The following is a 19,319-nucleotide window of genomic DNA, read 5'->3' as shown; positions in this document are numbered from 1 at the left end:
GACTTGAATAGATGGAAAGAAGGGATCATTTCTGGCACCAGAATGACAATTAGGCAGTTTACAAGCATTTATTAAATACTTTTTATGTTTCAGGTACTGTGCTAATTACTGAGGACTTAAAGACAAAAAATTAATATTTCTTGGCCCCAAGAAGCTTGCAGAAACTATTATCTATATCATTTATCTGTCTGTCTGTCTCTCTATTGCATATTAGAGATTATAAAATAAAAGAAAGTTAATCTTTTTTTTTTGAAGGGGTAATACTACCAGCAAATGGGAGGGAATGGGAGACTTCAAAAAATAATTTTTGTGGGAAAGAGAGAGACAGGGAGGCAAAGAGAGATGGAAGGCAATGTAAAATGGGAGAGAAAAACATTAGCAAAGGGTGGAGGGTATTAAAAATGGCCTCTCTTAGGAGGTAGGCTTTGAGATGAAGGAAGTAGCAAAGCTATGAAGTGAAGATAGGAAGAGAGGTGTTGCCGAACATTTCAGACATGAGAAACAGGACAAAAACATGAAGGCTAAAAATGGGGTGCCTTGTTCAAGAAACTTCAATAGAATATTATAGATGAATTACAGAGTGTAGAGTGAAATAAGGTGCAAGTAGACAATAAAGGTAGGAAGAGACCAGATCATGAGGAAACAGAGTTTACATTTGGTCCTGAGTCGATAAGGCACCACTGGAACTCATAGAACAAGATCAGAAATGATCAGACATACTGAGAATTAGAAAAATACTTTGGCAGCTGAGAGGAGAATGGATTGAAAGCAGGGAGACCAACGGGAAGGCTATGTCAATAGTCTAGGTGAGACATTATGAGGGCTTACACTATGTAGGCTGAAAGAAGGGATCATTTATTTATGAGAAAGATTGTAAAGGCAGAAAGGGCAAGATTCGGTGAGAGATTGGACAAGTGGAGTGTGAGAGAATGAGGAGTTCAGTTCGACATTCAAGTTGTGAGTCTGGGTGACTGAGAAGATAGTGGTATCCTTGAAAGTAATAGAGAAGGGGGGAAGTTTGGAGGAAATAAAATAAGTTATGTTTTGGACATGTCAAATTTGAGATATCTGTGGGCTTAAGTCTGAAGTGTCCTAGAGGAAGCTGGATCTCAAGGAAGAGCCTAAGTTGGATATAGAGATACATAAATCACTTGCATGACATGCTGACACATACTGCTTATTTGACCTCAGGTAAACCACTCTTTAAGATGTATTAAAAAAAAAAATAAGTCAATCTTTTTTTGGAGTGGCACTGGCTAGAGGGAATGAATCAAGAAAGTATGCATGTCCGAGGCAATATTTAACTTGGACTTCAAAGGAAAGTAAGGATCCCAAGAGGTGGACACAGAGAAGGGCAGAAGTATGGAAAGGGCAGAAATCAAACTGAGCATTGTAATATGGACTGGTACAGTCTGATCCCCAGAAGCCCTTTCAGAGTCTTGAACATAGAAGGACCTCACTAAATGTTTGTTGCATTGAATTGATGGATGAGGAATATTGCTGATGTAAAATAAACACGATATGGCACTGAATTTAATGTAATATTGGGTAAGTCATAGCTTCCTTAAACCTGTTTCTTCATCTCTAAAGTGAAGACACTGGCCTAGATGGCCTCTGAGGTCCCTTCTAACTGCACATCTATGATGCTGAGATGATTGGCTTGTGAATGAGTGAGATGATGGTTTCACAATTTTCTCTAATGGGTTTGTCCAGATAAGATTATGGGTGGAGGAGGAGTCTTTTGGTAGGAGTTATTTAGAATTGAAGATTAGCAGGGTAGGAACAGTGGGAGATTAATGGAGCAAGGGATTAAAGGGTATAGAAGAGAGCATTCTTGAAATAGTTGAGTCAAGCTAGGTAGAGAGAAAAATGAGATTGGACCTGCACCAAATGGAAAAGGAGAGTGACCAAGAGACTGAAGGTCATGTTGAGAGTGCAAAACAAACCTGGGAAAAATAAAGGAGAGAGAGAGGGGAAGAAGGAAAGTAGATTAGGGTTAGAGAGAGGAATTTTAGCATTGGGAGTTTATTAATGGAATATCTTTGAAAGATGGTATGGTCTAAGATGTAACCACCCTAGTTGCTGGCAGTAGAGGTGGAGGTCACAGGAGTTGAAGAGCTTAAGGAACCGAAGGATAATCAAACATGATGTTTTTCTTGCTAATACATTTTCAGTGAAGAAAAGGTAGATCTTAGACTGTATTGCTTTCTCAATCATCGAATTTCCCAATATATTTATTTCTCTGTCCTTTTTCTTTAAACTCCCTTAGTGACAGAGAGATACCCAAGAGAGTGCTCTTCACCTCCTAAACATTTTTATATGGTTAGAATTTTTTGATGCAATTTAAGATTTCCTTCTTTTTACTTTGTTTGGCTGTAAAAATTTGTATAAAATTGTATGACTCTGCTGGCCAACTCTCTCTAAATTCAGGTTCACTCACATCTCCCATTGCTGCCAGAAAGGGAGGGAGACAGGATAAGTGAGGAAATTGACAATTAGGGTAGATTCGTATAATTTTTATTTAACATTTTTAGGTATTAATTTTCTCTCTTTTTTTCTTAACTACTTTAAAAATATGCATAGTCAAGCAAAACAAATTTGTGCAGTAATGTCTAAAAAATTGATTTCTTTCTGCTTGAATCTTTTCAGCATTTATCTTTCTTTATATATATATATACATACACAACATAAAGATAACAACTTTATCACCAACTTTTTGCAATCATGGCTGCTTATTGTATTAATCAGAAGTATACTTTTCAAAAGTGTTACTTTTTTACAATGATTTTTAAAATAATAGTTCTGGTTCTACTCACTTCATCGTATCTATTAATACAAGTATCCTCAGGTTTCTTTGAAATTGTCCCCTTTGCCAGAGGAAGAGTGTTGAAGAAATTTATATTGGATGATTGTAGCCTTCTCTGCAAACTACAATAAAGTTCACTTACTAGTAGTGGGAGCTTAAAGAAAGAAGAGAAAATTTTCTCCCTTTAGTTCTCTGATATTTTCTAATTTGCCTTTTAGCAATCCTCAGGAAACTCTTATCTTCTTCCTTTTTTCCTTCCTTTCCTCCTTCCCTCCCTCCCTCATTCCTCCTTTATTCCTCCCTTCCTCCCTTCCTGTCTCCCTTCCTTCCTCCTTTCTTCCTTTCCATTCTCCCTTCCTTGTTTCCTCCCTCCTTACCAAAATTAATAAACTGGTGTCTAGTGATGGCAGAATTAGCAAACGTAGGATCAATCATACTGTTTCATTGATAAGGAAGAGGTTCAGATTTGATTACAGACCTTAAATCTTTCTCTCCTTGCACTTGTCCTCCTTAAGTGACATTTTATTTTGACCTGACTCTCTAGAATCCCACTGATTCTTTTAAGGAGGGATGATTTGGCTTACAAGCACTTCTCTGAATTAAAGCAGTCTTCCTTGGCCTACCCAGCCTTTTTGTCCTTGTCTAGAACCACACCCTTGGGGAAGGGCCAGAAGTGGATTGGCCTCCAGGGCCTGGAGGAGCAAGGGGACGTGTTCACGGCTGTATTCTCTTCCATGTCAGAGTTTGCTTGCGACAATAAAAATGATCAAATGAGCCTGTTTTTTATATTCCTGTTGGCAGAGGCTCCGTATCATGTTGTTTTTGCCCAAAGCACATTTTTTATGACCAAATTTGAAGCCTGAGAAATTGGGGCTTGGGTCAGAGAAACGAAAAAGCTTTAAGAGGAGTTGTCAACTATACTGCCAATTCATAAGTTTTGTTAGTGACTCCCATTTTTACCATTTCTAGGCAAAAAAAAAAAAAAAAAAAGTGAATTGTACCAAAGACAGGAATGAGAATTATTAGACATTTTTTTTTGGGGGGGGAGGTGGTGGGGATGGACAAATACTGGAATCTTGAAACTTGGATAAAAGATTCTGCCTTCCCAGCATAATTATCTGCACTGTGGTCCAGTTTAAATCAGCCCTGAATTTCCCTGTTCTGTTGTCATTCCGAGGCTATAGACATATAATTACAACTATTGGGGCACAGAAGTTTTCCTTAATAGGAAAACTTCATTGGTACCAAGTTTTCATCTATCCTCCTGCCCATTGCTTACTGTCTTTTAGCAAAAGCCATTTTGAAAATTTTCAGTGAGTTACCCAAGATGTAAGCCTGTGAACATCCCATCTTGGTAGTAATGACCTTGGGTAAGCAGAGTCAAGGTCATCTACAAAGTTCAAAGTTGAGCTTTGCCTCTCTAAATACTGCCTCAGTGAGCCTGAATATTGAGTTCGTGCCCACAGACAACTATCACAAGAGGCATCTGAACCAACAAACCAGTTTAATAGCTTGCAATGGGAAATATCACTTCCCTTTAGGGAAATCTACTTGGGAGACCAAATTAAGATCAGGAGGCTGCTTGGCTTGAGGCCCAGCTTTCCTGGTGGCTAATCCAGGCTCAATCTCCTCATAACTACCCTGAAGATCCAATGTCCATCTTTCTTTCTCAGTTCTACACTCCCAATTCCTCCCCTTCTCCCCTCCTTCCCTTCATGGTTTCAAACTGCTCTTTCTATTTTCCTAAATCCTTACATCAGAAAGTTTCTGGGTTGTGCTGGGAAAAGGTTCTTTAGGAGTCCCTTTTAAAATGCTTTTGACCTTGAACTTTGAGTGCTTCAACCAAAGAGGATATGCTTCATTCATTACAACATAATTTTGTCTCTGCTTTCTGTTTCTCCATGTTTCCAATCCTATTTTTCCTTTCACTTGATTCTAATTGTTTCAATGCACATTTGTGTCAATCTAACTGATGGTCCTTACTTTAGAAAAGAGCCCACACAGGTAGATTTTTTCTGTTTCCAACTAGCTAAAAATAAACTTTGCTTTAGTTTTCATGTGCTGTTGTTTAATGGAATAAATATATACCTTTATATTCAGGTGCTTAAAGGATAAGCAAATCTGTCCCATATGTTTGAGGAACACTGTATGACATTTTTGGAAAAAAAAAAAAGTTCATTATCAGATCTATGATCTAATTAAGATATGAAAAACTAGCCCTGTATCTGAAAGGCATCTCCAGACATTCTTATCCATATGTTCTAAATAAGCCTCAAGTTTTCCCGGTTTAGAATCATGGTAGTGTAAAGAAGAGCCAATTTTATGCATTCTGACTGGTATCCTGAAGTAATATGGTGCTGTGATAACATTGGTGAACATGACGCCACAAACTGGTTTGAATGGTTTCAACATGGGATCCTTGAAATGTGAACTATTGTGAAAATGAAAGCATAGTATTGGAGGATAAAAGCCTGAAAAATCACAGAATAGTCCATTTCTTTTGTCATGTGGAGTTTTGGACAGTACATCATTCCTGGAGTCCAGTTCAAATCCAGACATATTTCTGACTGTGTGACCCTGGGCAAATGACTTAATTTCTAAGTGCCCATGTCAACTCTATAAGACTCTAAAATGCAGATTAAGTACTAATTTGCTTTGAGAAAGGTAGTTCCTTCATTATAAGTTCTCCACACTAGTGAAATCATAGATCTGGAACATATTCTGAATGCAAGAGTTAAACAGTGCCATTATGGAGAAGCAGTGTAGTTTGCTATGAAAGAATGACAGAAGGGTGGTTGGTTCAATGGTACAGTGATTAGAGCATTTGCTCTTGAGTCAGGAGGCCATGAGTTCAAATGTGGCTTCAGATACTTACTAGATGTGTGATCTTGGACAAGTCCTTTAATCCCTATTGCCTTCCCCCCCAAAAAAAGACACTGTATTTGTAGACAGATGACCTGGATTTTGGGTTGCAAATTATGCCTGTGTCCTTTGCTCCTGTATGACTTTAGATGTTTTCTTATCTATAAAAATGAGGAGGAGGAGTTGGACTATTGACCTAAAAGATCTCTTCCAACTCTATATGATTCTATGATCACATCCTTTAAATTACAAAGAGATAAGTTAAAAGATATATATATATATATATTATATATATGTATATAATATATATATATATATAAATTGAGTGCAAAAAAGAAATATATATATATATTTTTTCTTTTTTGTACTCAATTTTTATGACTTGATAGGCAAGGGATATATAATTTTAGAAATATATCTCTAATTTTAAATCTCTAGTCTGGATAGTGCTTACCAAAGTTCCATTAAATGAATGTTCTTTGTGGTTAGAATCCTAGCTGGAAGAGTCCTGAAGGGTCTTTTGTCCATCTGGACACCGAGGACCAGGAAGGTTCAATGATTGCCAGTAAGTGTCTGTGCTGGATTTGAACCCAAGGCTCTTCTCTCCCAAACTAGCACTCTTTCCATGCTGGTACAATTCTATAAATGTAATGCTGGTTGACTTAGAAAGAAAATGGCATTATATATTAGAAATAGTGTAGTAACAAAAGATAGCACTGGTAAAGAAAATTTGAAGTGAGTCATAAAAGGTTTGCTTTTTATTTTTCAGGGATTGTTGCCTGTGAGCCTCCTAACAACAAATTGGATAAATTCACAGGAGATCTCTCTTGGAAAGATAACAAGTACCCACTCAACAATGAGAAGATAATTCTGAGAGGCTGTGTATTGAGAAACACCAGCTGGTGCTTTGGAATGGTTATTTTTGCAGGTATATCTATCTTTCCTTAGTTTTCTATATTAGTTCTCTCTCTGAGATACACATTAGCACATTTTAGCCATCTTTTAATAGCCTAAGGTTGTTTGGATGAGTGCAAGGCTTCCCCACCCCTATTCCCTATAGAAAATGCTGCTCCATAAGCTGCTTCATGCTGTAGATTTCAATAAACAAGGTTCGATTATCCTACTGGTTGCTTAGCCCCATTGACCTCAAAGTGTACATGCTCAGAAATGTACTTTCTAGGATATTTAAGTCTGATTAAGCTGTGGGACAAACACACACACACATACTCTCACACACAGAGACTTATTGCTATTTTTAATGCAGCTCTTGTGTTTGAGACTTTTATGAAAAAACAGCCCAGGTTCATACTGGGTGATCTCACTTCTCCTGGCTACTAGCCTGGGATCATGAAGCTGGAGCAAATGTGTACATGCTATCTGCAAGGGGATTGAGAAAGCCTCTTGTGTAAATGGTGTATACTATTACGGAGGAAACATTATTAAAGGAAGGAAAGTAAAGTAGAGACCCAAAATAGAGATATGCAAGAACACCTTTAGAGTCATGTGCAGTCTGGAATATGTGAGCTTCTGGAGAGTCCTATTCTTAACATCTTTCCCTCTTCCCCAAGTCCTAACTTTCATTGACTGCAATCTATTGTGTCTAGAAACAATCAATAAATCAATCAGTAAATATTTTCTAAGCCTCAGGTACTGTGCTAAACCTGGGGATACATAAAGAGACAAAATACAGACTGCATTCAAAGAGCTTACAATCTAATGAGGGAGATGTCATGTAATCAAGTATATACAAAACAAATGATGTGCAGGATGAATGATTCTTATTAATCCTGTATATAATTTGCTCTGTATATATTTGCTTAGTAGTACTTAATAAATGTTTATTGATTGTTAATTGAGGGTTAGGGGAGAGAATGGAAAGCTTTTAAAATTCTCTCTAGCTTTCTATTGTTGTATTTAGCTCTTTCCAATTTCATAGTCTGGACAGGAGTTCTCAAACTATAGCCCATGGGTCAAATGTGGCAGCTGAGGATGATTATCCCCCTCACCCAGGGCTATGAAGTTTCTTTATTTAAAGGCCCACAAAACAAAGTTTTTGTTTTTACTATAATCCGGCCCTCCAACAGTCTGAGGGACAGTGAACTGGTCGCCTATTTTAAAAGTTTGAGGACCCCTGGCCTAGTTTTCTCACAAGGGACATATACCTGGAAAGGACCTTAGAGGCCATCAGGTTTAGTCTTCTTATTTTTACAGATGAGTGTGCAATTTATTCATGGTTACACAATTAGTCCAAGATGGGATTAGAACCCAGGGCTTCCTACATCTAAATCTGGCTTTCTATCCACTATATCTTGCTGACTCTTCAGGAACTATTCACAGGATAACTAGAGGCAAAGCTGAAACACTGAGACTAGAGGTTATCTTGTTCTACTCTCTCATTTGGCATTTGAGAAAACTAAGGCCTAGAGTGTCAAATAATTTACCCAAAGTTAGCTAATGCAGGCAGTAAGCAACTGAGCTGAGGTAAGGATCTGGGTCTTTTGACTCTAAAGCTTGCATTCTTTCCACTACATCATGATGTCTCTTGAGAATTCTTCAATCTTTTGCTGCCATCTCCCCTGTGCAAGGTTAGGGTAAAACCCTCTAGAGTCCTTCTTTCCCTCTGTGTGCCATCATTCCCCTCTCCCCAACTTAATTGCCTTCTTTTGTTGTGTTCCAATATCTACTAGTTATTGGTTTCATCCATCATCATGGATATCAGTCACCATTTATCACTTTTTATCATTCAACTCTCCACCACATATACAATGCATGCTAACCACGAAGTCCTTCCTCTCAAAATAGAGTTATTTGGGGAATAGTGTGAAATGGGAAGAAATAGTGAAAAAGGAGCTTGCTCCTCTCCAGCATTTAAAGTCTAGTGAACAAAGGGTCAGGAGGTCTCTGTTTTATTAAGAACTCAAAATTTACTTTTCTACTTAGATCCTATATTTCATCTTAACATTGGGGGATGTTATAAATTTGATAACAGATGCTAGAAAGAGAAGGGATAATCTATTCTTTTGCTCCCACCCCCCCCCCCACATTGTCTGTGATTAGAGTTATGCTTTGTTATTAAGAAAGAATAAAGTGGAACCATTTTATGAAGCTGGGTGAACACATTCATAGTTTTGGTGGCTAGAATAACATTTTAAGCCAGCTGTTTACCCTGATAACAAATTAAGATGCTTCTTAGGTTCATGGACTATGTGTGCAATTAAAATATGAATACTTTGGTTAAATAGCTACCATTATAAAAAAAATTTCATTAAAGACTCCGAAGTATTCCAAACCTAAGAAAGTCCCAATTTATACTAAATATTCTCAGCTGTGTCTGTTAGTAAACATATTGCCATTTGGGGAATTGCCATTTTAAGGTCATGGGAAATGCCTAGAAATATGGCAATGTATGTGTGGTATCTGGAGACTCCATCTGGCCCCATAATTCTCTAGATCAGATGCCTTTGTTCTTTGGTCAAGGAAGTTAGCCCATGCAAAGATATTTCCTTCTTTGTCTAGGATTTTTTTTTTTTTTTTTTTTGCCCAACATGAGTTCTGTGGCTTTTTATCAATTATTAATCAGCTTATGAGGTCTCTTTAAAATGTATGTCTGTGTGTGTGTAAAATGTTTTTTGTTTTTACATCATTTTTACTTTCAAATATACTCCTTCCCCTTCTCTGATCCTGAGAACCATTCTGTAAAACAAAAAAATAAAAGGAAGAAAAAAATATAACTCAGAAAAACTTAGCAATGCATTAGTCAAATCTGTCATCATACCCAAAATTCCACATACACAATTCCCCAGCACTGCAAAGAAGGGAGAGAGGTGACCCAAGAGCAGTGTTCAAAGCTGTGTTAGTGGGGAAAAGAGAATGAGGGCCAGAAGATAAACAGCAATGAGGGAATGTTGGAAAGTAGTAATCTAATATAAAGAATTAGACTTACAAGGTATTTGAATTTCTAGAATAAAGTGAAATTTCATAGTTAAAACTTTTCTAATTTTAAGCATGGGATAAGAGAAGGAGTCATTTAGCCCAACCACCCTCTTTTCTTTTGCTTAAAAGACAAGGAATTGAGACTAGGTCTGACTATGCTACTCCCCTGTCTATCAGTCTTCAGAGGCTCACATTTAGTTACCTACAGGCTCAAACACAAACTCCTTTGCCAGGCATTTAGAGCTATCCATTATCTGGATCCAAACTGTCTTTCCAAAGACATTTTATATTGCTCCACCTCACATGTATGGTCAAGGTGGACTAACAAACATTTTGGGCAATCTATCTTTTTTTTCTCTGTCTTTTAATTAATTAATCCCTCATTCCTAGAAAACATTGTCCTTCTTGGTTAGGCTTCACATAATTATTTAAGGTGTTTTTAAATAAGTAACATATTATCTAAAAGGCACAAATTATCTTGGTTTTCTTTTTGAATCCCCTCAAGTGATTTGCACATGTTGCACATGGTAGAAATAAAAATTGCTTCTCCTTGTTTTGCTTGAATAATTCTAGTGATAAAGAGCTCACTACCTCCTGATAAAGTTTATTTGATTTTTTTCCCATTCAGTTGCCAAGAAGTTTTCCTTTAAATCGAGATAAAAACATGTCTCTCAACAACTTCTGTGCACTGCTTCTAGTTTTGTCTTATAGAGCCAAGCAAAATAAATCTAATTTCTCTTTCATATGACAGCCCTTCAAACACTCCAAGACAGCTCAATGACCCCCTCATTCTTCTCTTCTCCAGCATAAACATTCTGAGGTTCCTTCAGATGATCTCTCTTTGAGTCATTCTAATTAGCCTTTAGGAAAGGAAATGAGGTTAGTCTGGCTTGATTTGATTTTAATGAATCCATACTAGTTCTAGTGAATACCACTGCCCTTTGTAAGTGCTTGTAAGATGCCCCTTTTGTCAGGAAATAAAGTTCACTAGTTTGTAGTTTGAAGAATTCATCTTTTTTTGCCCAACTCTATTCTGTGAAATCTCTGTCATTCTCTACAGTTTTTCAAATATAACTAATAGTGGCTCAGCAATAATCTCCGAAAATTCTTTCATTACTTTAGAATATAGCTTAACTCTTTCTGGTAACCTGAAATTCTTTGGGGACAACTAGATACACTTTAAATTCATTTATTCTGGATTTCAATTCTCTATTAACTATTTTAATTCTATACTCCCAAGCCTGAAATGTAAAGAAAATTGGAGCTAGGTAATTTTATTTTCTTTCCTTACATATTAGTATCATTCAATCTTACCCCAAATTGAGATCTTGTCATCTTTCTTCTCTTCTTCTCACTTTATAGATTTAAAAAAAAGTTTTCTCTTTCACCTTAGCATTCATTGCAAGGCTCAACTTAATTAGACACTTTACCATTTCTTAGATTTCAACCACTTGATTTTTTTCTCCCAGATTAATGCTTGATATTTTCATTTGCTTTTTTCTCACATACTTTTTGTTTATAAAATCACAGTCTATCTCTAGTTGCTTTGGTTTTATTGAGTTCTATTAAAAAAAATAAAACTATTAGTAATGCATTAAATATAGAAACTTAATTTAGGCATTAATGTTATTTTACCATATTGATCAAACCTATCCATGGACCATGAATTTCTCTTCTACAATGGAGATCTTTTTTTCAAACAATGAAAATTTATAATTATCATTATATAATTCAATGTATGTCTGTGTAATATGTCATTTATTTAATTTTGTCACTATTATAAGTGAAGTTTATTTTTAAAATAATGTCTTCTTGATCTTGGTTGGCAGTGTATCAGAATGCAAATGATTTTTACAGATTTATCCTGTGTTTGGCAATTTTGCTGACATCATTTATTGTCCCAGATTTTGTTGAGAATAATGTTTCTAGGGAAACATTCAGATCATCTGCAAATAATAAGGGTATTTGATCTCTTTATTTACTATGTCAATCCCATTAAATTTTTTTCCTATTTCTGTAATTTCTAGTATTTTTCATATTATGCCTAATAGAAGTGGTGAGAGCGTCTATCCCTATACCCCTTTTCTCTTAGTAGGAATGTTTCTAATAATTCTCCAGCTGATGTCAGATTTCAGGAAGATGCCTTTTAATTGGGAAAAGAAAAAAAATCCCTCAAAGTTTTTACTGTTTTTATCATGGTTAAATACTGTGTTTTATTGAAGGCTTTTTCTGCAATTTATATACTTTAAATTTTCTGAGTTTCTAATTAATTTATATAATTATATATAACAATATATATATAACTATAAAATCACATTATATACACATAGTTATATATGTGTATATAATGTGATTTTTATAGTTTTTAATTAATATGATATAAATTTATTTTCCTAATAAACATCCTGGTATAAATCCTATTTGATTGTGATTAATTATAGTTTTCATGTTTTGTTTTATTCATTTGCTAGTGTTTTTTTCCTTTTCCTCTCCTGTGCTTTATTATCCTTTCCTTCCTCTGTCCCTCTTTTCTCCCATTCTCCCTTTTTTCCTGCCTCCTTCCTTCTTTTCTTCCTTTTTGTCATTAGGTTTTAAAATTGGGGCCTTATTGACCTCATAAAAAGAATTGGGTAGAATCTCATTTTTCTTTCTAGTTAGAAGTAGTCATTTATCACATGAGATAATGTATTAAAAAACTTTATAAAATTTAAAACCCTATGTAAATATTAACTATTTTTACTCTGGGAATTAAATATTGATCCATAAACTCATTTTTTCTTATATTTTTTAAAGGAGTTTGCTAAATTCGCTCTATAGTCATTTTATTCTCTTTGTATAATTTTTTTCTCTTTCAGCATAACATGTTTATGTAATCAAAATTTCATTCTTCATGCTTCTTGAGTCCTTCTCCTTTCTTTGAACTCTTTAAATCTGTTTTTCTAGATGCCTAGGGTGTCCTATCAGATAACATCTGACATTTCCCTCTATTATGTTTGTGATCTCCAAGAAGGCCCAAGAACTATAAGATATCATGATTATGACCTCCCAGAGTTTGGGTCTTTGCTACTTCAGCAGCTGGTCCCCCCAAATGAACTGAGTCACATATAGACTAGCATTTATTTACCTATGTTGCATTCTCTGTTTTCTGAAGGATGAAATTATCATTCAAGGAAAGCATCAGTTTTTCAGCTTTAAAGGCAAACTTCTAGCCAAAGCCTGGTGATTTGAAGTCCCATATCAGACAGTATCTTATAATGGAAAGAGTGCCGGAATTAAACTCAGAAGATCATAGGTTTTTGGCTGAGAGGGATTTCAGAGGAAATCTAATCCAGCACTGTCATTGTATAGATGAGGGACCAGATGAGAGAAGTAAGGTGTACTACCTAGGGTCACACAGCAAGCTATGAGTTAGTGTCAAAGCTAGGATTTGAATCCAGATTATCCTGCCTCTTAGGCTGGTACTCCATGAATTATGCCTTACTAACTCTTCCAAAGGACTTCAATTCAAATTCCAGCTCAGTTACTTATAGAGTAAGTAATCTTAGAATAAGTGTGACTTAAACAAAATCACTTAATATTTCTGAATTTCAGCTTCCTCATCACCTTAAATGAGAGACTTAAACTAGATGCTCTCCAGAATCTGTGATTATGCCACTGCAATAGCTTCAGAATTCACCATCCCAATTTCATCTTCCAATTGAGCACCTTCCCTGTATTCTCCTTAAAATGATACTTTTCTTTGTACTTCCAGTAACTCTCTTTAAAATGCTTCTTACTTTCTTTCATATATTCTCCAAAGAGTGTTTTAGGGATACTTTATTGCCTCTTCCCCCCTCATTTCTTCCTTTTGAATAAGGTGTAATCCTTCCATTTCTATATAAATTCAAGTCAACAAGCATTTATTAATCTAGGTGGTGAAGTGCATAGTATAGACCTGGAATCAGGAAGACTCATCTTTATGAGTTCAAATTTTATCTCAGACATTTATTAGCTATGTGACCATGGATAAGTCCCTTAACCTTGTTTGCTTCCACTTCCTCATCTTTAAAGTGAGCTGGAGAAGGAAAAGGCAAATCACTACAGTATCTTTGCCAAGAAAATCCCAAATGTGGTCATGAAGAGTTGGACATGACCAAAAATGACTAAATAATAACGTGCCAGGTTGTGCTAAGGACCACATAAGCATAAACAAAGCCATTAAGGAGTTTACTTCTGAAGGAAGACAGCATAGCACATAAAAGGAAACTGAAAAGAGGTAGGGAGAAGGGATCCTACAGGTCATGCCAGAGAATCCACAATGGAGCCTGCAGAGGAAAGAGAAGGTAAGCATTCTCTGGTAGATTTCCTAAAAACAAAGCTTCTAGGAAGAACAAATCAATCAGAGGAAATGGCCTCAGGGGAAAAGTACACTTCCAGTGGGAGAAGTTCAGGATTGTATATCAATCCCCATTTCAGTCATGAATAGTTACATACTACCAAGTGTCAATTCTAGCTGAGACATATTTGCCTTCTAAATTAAGATTTCTATTTTACTTTGTATATATATTACAGATATCTGAATTCATGTGTATTATTGCTGTCCTTCCTAATAATGTCTCCTGTGAATTACTGAATCTCTCTGCTGATATTGTTTTTATGTCATCCTAACTCCTTTCTATAGTATCTTATACTATCCATAGATAAAATACAGAGAATCTGTGAACTTGGATCTGACATTTCTACCTGTGTAACTCAGGGCAATTCATTTAACCTCTTTTAGTAATAACTGGATTTTTTTGTTTAGCAAACTATTTGTGAATCTTAAAATTATTTATCCTGAAAGTAAAAATGAGTCACAAAAGTGTTTTATTATATTCTTGTATATCAGTTGAATAAGATATAAACGTTCCATTGTTTTCCTTAAATTAATCTATTTTCTTCTCTTGTACTTTATTACTATTGCATTTTTATATTTTGTACCTTTTCATCATTTGCTTCTTTACTTCATCATCAACTTCTTTATTTCTTAAGTCCTTCAGTTATAATGTCTTCAATACATTCAACTTCTTTGCACTCAAAAAATCAAACAAACAAACAAAGCCTATCTTTAATTCTATCTATGGAAACTGAAACAGCATTTCTTAAGACCTTTAGTTTTAACTTAAGGAAAAAAAAATTTCTCTGTAACATTTGAGTCAAATGACAGAGTCTTTTGATTTACCCTGCAGGTCACTCTTTTACTGATAATGATACTCAGAAATTAATTTAAATAGAATCTTAATGTTTAAGTTAAACTCATTCTGTAAAAATATTTTAGATAAAAGTATTACTATCAATTAGCTATAATGATTGTTATTTAATTTTTTCAGGTCCTGATACTAAATTAATGCAGAATAGTGGTAAGACTACATTTAAAAGGACAAGTATTGATCGACTAATGAATACTCTAGTATTGTGGGTAAGTGACTATAATAAAGTTAAACAATATTACTGAGTATTAAAATTCTAATATACTCTATTAATTTTGTAGAAATTTTCTTTGAAATCTAGAAATTTCCTTAAGAATGAGTTTAGAGTTTAGAGAAGAGAAACCCTGTGTTTTAGATACTATGATAAATTAAGAAAAAAAGATTATGGAAGTTGTCACAATGATGAACAATAAAAAGTTGGTAGAAGGGGGAATTAAATTTTTTTAACTTCTTTGTATGACAGCATGGTTTTAGAAAATCAACTCACAGATACAGAGGCTCTTTGGTGCCTTTACTGTCTCTGTGTTTAAGAAAGCCATTTTTCTGGCCATTTTACTATTTGCTTTTTTAATTCAAATTCTTCTTACTTTTCAAAGATTCAGGTAAAGAAAATCTCTTTTTCCTTCAAGAAGTCTTCCCATAACATTTTAATCCACATAGTTATCTCTTAAATCTGTTAGACTATAAACTCCTTGAGATCAGGGACTATCTTTTTTTTTATTTGTATCCTCAACAAGTTAGTAAGATGTCTAGAATATAAATTTATTGAATTGATTTGAATTGTATTGAATCATTCTCTGAACTGCTAGCAATTTATCGTTTATGTCCCTCATTTGGTAATCAAAAGGTTGCCTTAGCAAATATTGTTAATTCATTCTTTGAAAACACAATTTTTTGAGAAATAGCATAATGGGAAATGGTTCCATAGAAACAGAGAAAGTCTCAGGAAGGAGGGAAGGGCCAATCAACTCCTAATAGGTCTCAGTAAGAATTTAATCAATTTCTTCACTATCTAGTAGGAATCTAGCTGCCCTTTGTAAAAAGCAGGAGCTACAACATCCTGGGCATACAACCCAAGTATATCATAGGGGAGTTATAGTTACTAGATGATAGTAACTATATTGTTAATATTGGGTTTGGTTATGCAAATAGATATCTCTTTTATGTCTGACTTTTTATTGTTAATTATTATTTTATGTAATTTTGTTGATTTGTGTTACAATCTAGGTGATAATTTTCTTGTGTCTCTCTACCCTATGTTTTGTATCTAGCATAATACCTTATACAAAGTATATGAAATCAGAACAGAGTTCAAAGCAGAGCAGTGAAAGGAGATACTTAATCTGCTTTGAGTCTCCAGCTACTTTCTACAATCCATTTGATCAAATCAATATTGACTTTATTGTTATTGTTAATAATAACACATATTATAATACATTACAATTTTAAGATTATTTTGGAATGATTATTTTTGATTGTTTCATGGCGCTTTTAATTGCTATTGTTTTCTTTATAAATACCAAGTGATTTTTACTTGTCTCCAGTAGAGGGAGTATTAGTTTCTAGCCACTAAAAGAAGAAGGTCATTCATTAGTTAGGAAGTGGCTATCATTCCTTCTTAATTTTGACTGTGCTTTAGCAGACTGATACATTTGACTCCATAGGGAAAGATATAATAATACATTTTAAGCACTTTAAATATATAAAATTATAAGAATATACAGAGAATATTTGTATACATGTGTGATCTGTACCCTCAGAGGACACTTCCAAATCAGTGAGATCATGGTTCAATTTGAGTATTTGAGCATTTGAAGATGTTATTTTATGTGAACTCATAACTATCTTTTAATATTATTATTTATATTTTACAGAGGAGGAATCTGAGTTTTAGAGTTTAAATGACTTTGTGACCTTGATCACACAGCTAGTAAATGTTGGAGACATACTTTGAATCTACTTCATCCTGATTCTAAATCCAGAAACTTATTCTCTATAGGGAAATATTATACCAAGCAATGAGCAATTGGAATTTATTAAAAGTGATCAAAACAGAAGATATTTGTTCTTAGAAGTTTGATAACCAACCCTAACTATGTCAACAAACTAATAAAACTTGGAATATAATTGTTTCTATTTTAAAGTAACACATGGAATTTCTTTATAGAGTAAAATCAAATTCCTTTACTTCTAATCCCTACATATAAAATCTTCATTTACAGAATGGAAAGGGAGACATTTAAATATATGTTTTTTTTTTTCATAAAAAAGGAAGATAAGCCTCTAGAATAGTCACGTTCCCAAAAAGATTCTCCCAATGTGTTGGAACTTATTATTACATTAGACATAAACTCAGAAACAAAGTTTATATTACCATCTTTTAAAGGTCATGGCAACATTGTTAAACTGAATAGACCAACACCATAGTATTCTCAGCAAAATTAGGAGAGAGAGGAAACATTTTAGATGACATAGTCATGATAGAAGGCAGTCTTTGCTAGGCTAGACATTGGGTCAAATCTGTTAAAATGAAATTCAAAGGAATAAATGTAAAGTCTTAAGCTCAGGTTCAAAAATCAGCTTTATAAGTACAAGATGGTAGAAGCATGGTTAGAAAGCAGTTTGTTTGATAAAGATCTGAGAGTTTTATTGGACTCCAAGCTCAATATGGGGCAACAGTGAAATATGACAGCTGAAGTTAATGGGATCTTTGGCTCCATTAAGAGAGTCATAGCAACCAGGATTAAAGAAGTAATAGTTTTATTGTGCTCTGCCTAGTCCACACTGGATTATGTTCAATTCTGGATATCATGTTTTAGGATGGATATTGATATGCTATAGATCATCTAGAAGTGAAGATGGGGATAATTAATATTGTCAAGGGCCTCAAATTCCTGTTGTGTTAGGATCAATTGAAGAAATTTTACATGTTTAGCTTACTGAAGAAACAATTTGGGGTAGGGAGAGTTTATTATAGCTCTCTTCAGGTATTTGAAAGATTATCACATAGAAGGGACATTAGACATGTTTTGCTTCTCTACAGAGGACAATATTAGGAACAATGGATGAAAGTTATAGAGGGACAGATTTAAGCTGAATCTAAGGAAAAACTGCATAGCTTTTGGAATTACCCCAAAGTGGAATTGACAGCCTTAGGTGATAGGTTTTCTTGCAGTGGGGATATTCAAACAAAAACTGAATGACCTCTTGTTGGCCATGTTACAAAATGAATTTTTGTTCAGGCATGGATCAGACTAGATGATCCCAGGTCCCTTTCATCTCTTAAATTCTGGTTTGTTTCCTTTATTTTTTAGGCTATTTCTCAAGAAAGACAAAGGTTAAAAATCTCTCTCTTTAAATAACAAATATTCCAGAAACTTCAAGTTTTTTAATATTATGGATGCCTTTGTCAGATACCATAGACTGTTAAGAAACTTCATATTATCTGAACCTGAATTTCCTTTATTGTATACATGACATGTTTCATATTTGGAAATTTGCAGATAGATGTGTCTCTGAAAATGATGAAGAAAGTTTTGCTAGATACTAAGCATATTTAAGGCCATTAAAAACCATTAAGTTTATTAGCTTTGCCTGAAGATAAGCAGAATAAATCATCTGCTGTCCAAATGGAAAGCAACTTTTATTATTTTTTTCTGCCTTCCAAAGTCATTGGAACTAGTTTTTCAAAAAAAAGCAAAAAGTCTCACAAATACCTTTAAAGAATTTATTTATTTATTTATTTTTACTCTGCTAGGACCATATTCATATGTAAATTCACATTGATTATGAAAGATAAGAATTTAAGAAGACCTTGAGGGACCAAGCTGTGCCAATTTACACAGTACTTTTTTTTTTCTGTCCACAAAGAAAATGGTTATAGTAGTGAGCATTTTTATTTCAAAGTAAAAACTTTTGCATCAGATGATGCACCTGGTCCTTCTAAATGTTAAACCATCTTTCAAATTATTAGTGATTTTCAATAGTCAAATAATAGGAAGAGATAATTTGGTCACTTGCCCATAGTTGCAAAACAGTGATGAAGTGGAAATTGTGCTGCATTGGGAACCAGCAAGGCTTGGGTTCAAGCCCTGCCTCAGACACTTTTTAGCTATGTGCTTGGACAAGTTATTTAACCTTTCTGAATCTCAGGGAACTTTCTAAGAATATTAGTTTAGAATATTAGATTAGATTAGATTAGATTTATTGTCATCTGTAGATTTGTGTCCATGTATAGCCAATATAGCAACTGGCTATACATTATAAGTTTAGAGATAGACTGGTATTTTTGAGGTCATCTAATTCAATTGTCTTCACTTTATTTTTTTTTTAAACAGATAAAGAAATAGGTTCTTAGAAATCAAGAAACTTTCTCATGCTCACAGGTAGTAAAATCCAGGACTGGGATTTGAACTCCTGTCTTCTTGATTTTATATTCTATACCTCATTGCGTTAGCAGTCCTGGGTTCTTGAAGGCTCTGCCAGCTTTA

At 34.5% G+C, this 19,319-nt stretch overlaps 1 protein-coding gene across 10 annotated transcripts in view; it reads left to right on the top strand.

Moving 5' to 3' along the window:
- Window positions 1-19,319, top strand: part of ATP8B4 (ATPase phospholipid transporting 8B4 (putative)) — a 355,835-nt gene that overhangs the window by 220,066 nt on the left and 116,450 nt on the right. For all 10 annotated transcript variants that reach the window (XM_023499838.2, XM_012545505.3, XM_023499883.2 and 7 more), the window contains 2 exons: window positions 6,438-6,596; window positions 14,950-15,038. In XM_023499838.2, coding sequence (XP_023355606.1) covers window positions 6,438-6,596; window positions 14,950-15,038 — 248 coding nt within the window. The remainder of the gene's footprint in view (window positions 1-6,437; window positions 6,597-14,949; window positions 15,039-19,319) is intronic.

Source organism: Sarcophilus harrisii, chromosome 2, assembly GCF_902635505.1.
Source record: "Sarcophilus harrisii chromosome 2, mSarHar1.11, whole genome shotgun sequence".
NCBI lineage: Eukaryota > Metazoa > Chordata > Mammalia > Dasyuromorphia > Dasyuridae > Sarcophilus > Sarcophilus harrisii.
Note: the sequence above shows the minus strand (reverse complement) of the source record. Positions and strands in the feature narration are given on the sequence as shown.